The sequence below is a fragment of the Hevea brasiliensis genome, chromosome 14, assembly GCF_030052815.1.
Source record: "Hevea brasiliensis isolate MT/VB/25A 57/8 chromosome 14, ASM3005281v1, whole genome shotgun sequence".
In the NCBI taxonomy this organism is placed as follows: Eukaryota; Viridiplantae; Streptophyta; class Magnoliopsida; order Malpighiales; family Euphorbiaceae; genus Hevea; species Hevea brasiliensis.
In genome coordinates, this window is record NC_079506.1 from 69,674,554 (window position 1) to 69,682,771 (window position 8,218).

The 8,218-nt window shown below is 29.7% G+C and overlaps 1 protein-coding gene and 1 long non-coding RNA gene across 3 annotated transcripts; one reads left to right on the top strand and one right to left on the bottom strand.

Annotated features, from left to right (window-relative positions):
* The first annotated feature begins 3,717 nt into the window (after nucleotides 1-3,717).
* Nucleotides 3,718-4,773, top strand: LOC110635544 (probable mediator of RNA polymerase II transcription subunit 26c). The gene has a single exon (XM_021784926.2). It carries the CDS (start codon nucleotides 3,766-3,768, stop codon nucleotides 4,771-4,773), a length of 1,008 nt encoding a protein of 335 aa, XP_021640618.2. The 5' UTR covers nucleotides 3,718-3,765.
* A 398-nt stretch (nucleotides 4,774-5,171) lies between these two features.
* Nucleotides 5,172-7,477, bottom strand: LOC110635543 (uncharacterized). Of its 2 annotated transcripts, none has more exons than XR_009143740.1 (2): nucleotides 5,760-7,477; nucleotides 5,172-5,659 (listed from the first exon to the last, which is right to left on the bottom strand). It is a non-coding gene; the product is annotated as an uncharacterized LOC110635543 (long non-coding RNA). The 2 variants fall into 2 exon arrangements; XR_009143741.1 differs by having other exon boundaries at nucleotides 5,747-7,477.
* Between the last annotated feature and the right edge of the window lie 741 nt (nucleotides 7,478-8,218).

Genomic DNA, 8,218 nt, shown 5'->3' on the forward strand with positions numbered 1-8,218 from the left:
CGACCACCAAAAGAAAGTTTAATACGCGTCTTATTTAATGTTCTTGGAAACAAAACGACTTCTTATAAATTAAAAGGAGGGAATGCTTTCTTCAAAACCAAAACCCAACTAAGCTTACACAGTGTCAGAGAGAGAAAATTTCTGAGAGAAAGAAGAAAAACCAGACATGGCTTCTCACAATTGCTGGTTTGAAAGGTTAGTATATTAACTGTTTGAATCAAGTTTAGAGCTTGTATTATTCATTAAACTAATGCAAACTTATTCTGCTTATCTCTGTTTGTTTCTTGATCCTTCAATGGCTGTTATATTCTTTAAAACTGATTTTTGCAGATTTTTATTTTATTCTTCTTTTTCTTCTTCTCATTTCTTATTTGCAGTGATTAATCAACATATTCATTGTTTAAATCAAGTTTACAACTTCTGAAATTCATTGAACTAATGCAAACATGTTCTGCTTAACTATGTTTGTTTCTTGATCCTTCAATGACTGTTATATTCTTTAAAACTGATTTTTGCAGATTTTTATTTTGTTCTTCTTCTCTTTTCTTATTTACATTGATAATTAGTGGATTCATTGTTTAAATGAAATTTATATATTGTAAATTTCCACTTTAACCCTTTTCTTGATTCTTCATTGACTGTAATATTCTTTAAAACTAATTTCTGAACATTTTTCTTTTGTTTTTTTTTTATATTGATTAATAAGTGCTAAGGCTATGCTTGCTTAAATTAACAAGTGTGTATGGTACACAGTCCAAAATTAATAAGGCTTTCTTGTTTTATTTACATTGAATTTTTGACATTGTTTATTTACAATTGAATTTTTGATAGAATTTATTTAATTATTTTCTCATTCATCTATTCTTAAATATTATTTTAAATATGTCTAATTCCATCTAATTTTCTTTTTATTAACATCTTAATTGCACAGCATATGGTTTTTGTCTTTATAATATCAAGTTTAATTGTTCTCATCCAAGTGAAGTTCCAATCAAAGGAAGAAACTCCATTTGATACGCATAACATTTTTATGCTAATCTGTCTTATTAGCCTATTCATATATTCTACAATACTGATGGTTGAAGTTAACTTCCAAGTTCGTGATTCATACAATCCAATGATAGTCATAATTCGCCTATTGGGCATCTCTTTGGCTATAGTTTCACTTGTTTTTTTTCTGTCCTGTTATTGGGTGGATCACTTTTCTCTTTTGGGCTTTTGTCCTAGCAAAACTCACATAAAACTCATATCAAGTGCTCTATCAGCTACTTTGCCGTGCAATTTGCTGGGTGCTTGTCTTGTTCAAAAGACTAATGGGATGCCACAATACAGATGATGAATTGGTTCAATTGCAATAATAATAAATTGAAGTATGATAAATTAGTTAGGCAAGAAGCGAGAATAGAGAGGGAGAGACATAATAAGATGACGTAGAGGGAAATACAAGTTTTAGATATTGTTGTTGGATATTGGTTCATATAACCAGGAGCAACTAGTTTGAGATTAATACTTAATTATTGTTATTATTGTCTAACATATTGAGTGTGTTTGAAAATATTAAAAATAAAATACTCATTCAGTTATTCCCTCTCTTTTAGCTTATATGTTTGAGAATGATTTTAGTCGCAATTTTTTTAAGGCATAATTATTTATCTTTTCTAATAAAAACTTAATTTATAATTTCATAAAGAGTTTAAAGTCTAAAAATATAAGTAGAATGAAACCCAAATACATTGGGTAAAGCTTCAGAACAATAAAAACCCAACATTCAAATCTCATAACACCCAACATTCTTCTTCTTCCTATGGTACACTATGAGTGGGCTTAGGCCCATTAGATTTTTTATGTTTTGATTATATAACAAATTCAATATCTATTAATTAATTTCAATTTCACTCACATAACTTTTCGTAACAATATATATATATATATATATATATATATATATATATATATATATATATATATATATATATATATATATATATAAATGATCAAAATTTTAATTGAATCTAATAAGAAATTACTTCATGAAAATTCAATTTATTCAATCAAATTTTTAATGGAGCCATGTGATTTAATGACCCAAGTGTTAATTAATTCAAATTTTTGTTTTAAAAATTTTAAAAATATATCAATATAGATTTAAATTTTTATGTATTAAATTAAAATGAATATATTTTTATCAATCCATTTGAAATAAGATGTTTGACTATAATCTTTTTATTCATAGTAATGTGATATATCAATTAAATAAAATAAGATATTTAGGCTCCATTTATTTTACAGAAAATATTTTTTAGAAAATATTTTTCTCATTTTTTAATGTTTGGAGCACTTAGAAAAATGAATTAATGAAAAATATTTTTTTGTCAAAGGAAAAATTTTCTTGATCAAAGGAAAAACTAAATCATTTTCTATTTTTTAAATTATGATAATTTTATTAAAATATGAAAATATTTATATATACATAATATAAATACATACCATTTGTTTAACATTGCAACCAAACAACGAAAAATCCTTTCATATTCATGAAGAATATTTTTCATATATAAGTTATTTTATGTGAAACAAATAAAGTGTTAATATATATATATATATATATATATATATATATATATATATATATATATATATATATATATATATATATTAACATGAATAAGTAATATAAATTTTTTTAAATTCATATTATTTTATAAATATTAAAAATAAAAATATTTAATATCATAATTTAATTTTTAAATAAAATTAAAATCATATTACAATCAAACAATAAAAAAAAATATTTTCATAGAGACATTTTCTTAACTTTATTTCCTTTCATTTAAAAAATCAGATAATTTAGGACGTCTATTAACACAGGATACCACGCTGTTACAGTTTATAAAAATCTGTATTTATTTACCAAAAAGTTTAGAAAGTGACTTTTGCATTTTATCATTGAAATTATTAATGTGAAGATGTGATGCATTTTATCTTGATCATTCAATGGACATAATATTCTTCAAAACTAATTTCTGAATCTTTTTCTTTTGCTTCTTTTGCTCCTCTGCTCTTTTGTCATTTATATTAATTATGCTTGCTTAAGTTTAAAAGTGTGTAAAATGCATAGTCGTGCAAAGCTATAACTTTCTTTTTTTTATAAAAATAAATTATTATTTAGTTTCTCAATTATATCAAAATTAATGACTTGATCTTATATTTTTAAAAATACATGATTTACACCCTTACATTACATTTGATTTCGTTAACTATTCGTATTTTTTAAATTTTGGTATTATCTCTGTTATTATTCTTATTATTTTTTTTAGTCTAAATCAATTCTTGTAAAATTTTTGCGATATTTCTATTGCTTTAATTATAAATTTTACCAACCTTAATAGAATTGGAAGTATGATAGATTTTATAAGAATAAAGATATAAAATTTAAAATGAATTTATAAATAAAATTTACAAAATTTTATGAAAATTTATTTGTTTAAAATAATTGCAGAAATTATTATTATTATTATTATTATTATTATTATTATTATTATTATTATTATTATTATTATTATTATTATTATTTTGTTTTCCCAGTGAATTTAGGAGTCTGGTTTCCTATCGAAATTTGGAGTCAGATTATTACTTATTGTTTTGCTTCTCCATCAGACTTCTATCGCCGAAGATTCATATTATATACCCAAGAAAATATACAAGTTCTTTGTTCTTCTAGTATATCAATTCTTTGTTCTTTGTTTTTTTATCAAGATATATAGAATGGATATAGATGATTTTCGATGGATTCTGGAGATTACGGGTGTTGACGTCTGGACTTTTATTGACACTGCGATATTGGTGGCTTCGTTGGATTTCAGGGCTGACTTGAAGCAGCGGAGAGATAAGATTGTTGAAATGCTATGCGCATTGAGCTCGTCTGGTCGATGTAGGAGTATGGGCAGGATTAGTGATGGGCATGAAATGAGAGAAAACAGAAATGAAGCCAAAGGTGGAGATGGATGTCGAAGTGGGTCGATTTATGGAGATGAACATGAAGAAAACGATGATGAATTGGATCCATTTGCGGGATTGTTCGACGATAAGCAGAAGAAGATTTTGGAGATTATACAACATCTTGAAAATCCTGATCAGTCTCAAGATTCTCTGGTTGATTTGCTTCAAACCTTAGCAGATATGGATATGACCTTCGAGGCACTCAAGGACACTGGCATTGGAAGACATGTCAGTACTTTGAGAAAGCATTCATCCGATGATGTTCGGAGATTAGTGAAGCAACTTGTCAGGAAATGGAGAGAAATTGTAGATGAATGGTTGAGGCTAAATCCTCAAGAAGAGCAAGCATCCTCTACTCTAACTGCTGATGGGAACTCCCCACAGCAGAAAATTTCCCGGAACCAGGTTCCTGATATTGCATACTCTCCAAATACTCACAAAGAGAGTTCTGATTCAGACAAGAAAACTTGTGAACCAGAAGGAAAGCCAAAACCGGTTCCTCGAAAAGAAGCTCCTCGTAGACCTACCCATCAATTAGTTTCTGTTTCTTACAATGTGCACAGACAGAGAGAGCAGCAGCAGCAAAGAGAGAGAGAAGTTGATTATGAGAGGCTAGCCTCTGCAAGGAAGAGGCTTCAAGAGAATTACAAAGAAGCCTTAAATGCCAAGAAGCAAAGAACCATTCAAGTGATAGACATACATGATATTCCAAAACCCAAGATTGCCTTTTTTGCAGAGAACAAAGGTGGTGGTTCTCTGGGGAGGCGCTACTGATTTTGGCAGAAGGGTCTTTAACAGGCTCTGCTTATTCAGATCTTTTATATTTGCAATACCCTTAAAGATGGTTTATATACTAAGGTTGAGAATGATGCGTTATTTTTATAAGTTGGGTCGGTTTTTTCAAAAAAAAAATCATATTTGTGAACATGAAATTATTGCATTCTATGATAATTTGATTATTTTCCAATTTGATCTTTTAACATATTTACCCTGAATTTTGGATATCAAAGCTCTTAAATTTTGGACATTTGCATGTTAATATCTGCAGATAGCTCATGGTTGCTTGCTTTTAAATTGCAATGAGAATTTGAGAGGTTTGGTCTTATGTAATTCTTAAAAATTTGCCAAGAACGTGTCAAATGAAATTGAAAAATCAGTAATATGTAATTCAATTTGGTTCATAAAAATTTTCATTTCAATTATATATTGAAGCTGATGCATAGCACTACAAAGGACACCACTTTTCCTAAAACTAGTTCGTACACTCCAGAATTTAGAGGAATAAATTGTTTTACGTAAGCATAAGTTGAGACTATATAGTAGCTTAACCATTATAGAAGCAAAAAGAATTCCACTTTTGTAGAGAAAAAGAAAAGATTTTATGGTAATTTGCAAGTGGCTTGCATGTTCTTTTCATACTTGTCCTTTATTTTCTTCAGCTTGTGTAGAATGTTGATCCTCATTTCACAAGCCAAACTCATGACAGATTATACACATTAGCTGCGAGATCACTCTCATTTGTGTTTGGAATCCATCATCTCACCACTCTGCAATGAGTCTAATTCCCAATCTTTCAAGCACATTTCTCCTGTGGGCTTCTTCCTTGTAAATGTTTCCATCAACATGATTCCATAAGACACTATTCCCTGTGATCCAGACTCTGCATATAACATAAAAAATGTAGAGAAATCATGAAAATCAAAACAAAATTGTAGTGAAGATATTCCGAAGAAAGTGCAACATCTACCAAACTGTTTAACCTCTGTAGCATATCCAAGCAATAGGAATTAGAGTGCAACAATGCCTCAAGGTTTCCATTGGGCATGAACTCCATCACCAATGCTTTGACGTCAACATTGGCACAGCTGTTGATAATTTTGATAAGATTTCTGTGACGAATGCTTCAAAGAACTTCACATTCTGCGTCAAAACTAGTTGCAAATTGAATACCTTTACTGCAACAGCCATATCAAGCATCCCTCTATATCCAAAAGTAGGTTACTTTCGTCTAATCCATTTGTAGCCTGCATGAGTTCCTGATATGAAAACCTTCTATATGTTGCTATATGTAGCAAATCAGGTTGAGTAGAGAAAGGACTGTTCTCCTTTTTTCTTTGCCGCCTTGCCAGCACATATACAAGGGCTAGTACCAATATTGCTGAAGCTGTAGCCGGTAAAACATATTTCAGAAATCTTATTGAAGCCTAGCTGAGGAGCTCCGCAGGGTCCAAGATTGTGCATAAAAGAGCTGTTCCCAAGTCTGTCTTACAACAGACTAGAAGGAGAATTTCCTTGCAGAGCACCATTTACAATCTTGGGAATCACAGCAGAGAGTATGCTGTTGGAGAGATCCAGGTGCTCCCAATTGAACCTGGTATAGGTCTTGGAATTTATTATGTGCCAAAGAGAGATAAATTATCAACTGTTGGAGAGCACCGATCTCACTTGGAATACCACCAAAGAAATGATTCTTTGACAAGTCCATTTGATATATGACCTCTAAATTTCCAATTCAGATGGCCACCTAGTGAATTTGATGACAAGTTAAAAACCAACATGTCCTCCTTAAGGGCATACTTGAAGTTAAATTATTGCTATCAAGCTGTTAGAGAGGTAAGATTCCCAAAGCAACTTGGTACTGACCCTAAAAGTCTTAACTCACCCAGATTGCTCAGATGACATAGATCATTTGGAATGGAACCATATTGCCACTAAGATAACAAATTTTAGACAAAATATTAAAAGGAATTCTCTTCGCTAATTTAGAGTAGAGAGCAATTTCCACTGAACCCAAACTTGGCGAATTATCTAGCGGTTTGTAATCCGTCGTTTTGGTTTCGAATCAAAATACCAAAGTATGGGATTCATCGATTTGACCTATTACTAGCAGCAGCTTCCGCAGAATCAAATCCAGATGGTAGTCAATTATCATTTATCACCATCAAAATACAAAATTGTTCTATACATACAGGAAATCCAAAGAAGCAAAGGCAAATTTACATTTTGCAATAAGCAGGCCAAAAGAAGGGTGAATAATATCAGTAATGAATACTAATTTAAGCAAATCAAGGAGAAGAAGAAGAAATCAGACAGATTTTCTACAAACCCAGATTTCAATTGCAAGGACATGAAGTTTGCACCATATGTTGTTGAAGAGACTTACACAGAGCCAGGGGGTATTGTTGCAATGGACGTCGGCATCCTTTTGTCATCCGATAGCTAGACCAAATCAACCAAATCTAGACCTCCGCTTCCAGTAGAACGAGTGGGTTTGGTTTAATTCTAAAAGAAGAAGAAGGCCATTTTGAGTAAGAAGAAGAAGAAGAAGAGTTGCAATTAGCTGAGTTCAGTATATGAGTTGGAATAAGCACAAGGCTATGCTGGCTCAAGTAAGCAGTTAAGCACCGAGGCTCTGCTTGCTTAAGTTTCAACAGTGTATATAGCACACTGTCCTATAATGCTATAGCTATTTTTTTTAATTCACATTTTCATAAAGAGAAAATTATTATTTATTCTTGTACTATAGTGATTTGCACACTTTCTTTGCTTTGTCTATTTTGGTTAAACTTTTGCATTAATGGTAAACATTTTCGTCTTTGAGTTTTTATCATTGTAAACATTTTTATCCCTCGGTGTGTTTTTTTTTTTTTTTTTTTTTTTTTATCATTGTCAATGCTTTTGTCCTTCATTGACTACGTTTTAGTTCCTTGGTATATAGTTAAATTGATTAAAATGAATGAAATGACCAAATAGTTAATGGAATCAAATATGAGGGAGTAAATAAAATAATCAAGTCATTAGTTACGATATAATTGAGAGACTAAATAATAATTTACCCTTCACATATCGATGACCATTGGTTTCTTGCCATTTTATTAACAATTGTCTTTTCATCCAAATGAAAAATTATTACTTTTAAGAAAATTATTATTTAAATCTTCTATTTTAATGAAATAATTACTTGATCCTTCAATTTAAAAAAAAAAAAATAGTTTGTCCCTATATTTTTGTATTGTTTACTATTTAATTTCTCCATTCAATTTAATTTAAGTATTTTGTTAGTCAATATATAATATATTACTTCTAAATTTGAAAATTTTATATAATTGAATCTTTTTATATAGTTTATTTATGATTGAATTTTTTTATAGAATTAGTTAATAATTTTCTCATTCATCCATTCTTGAACACTTTTTTCAAATATGTCTAAATCCAAGTA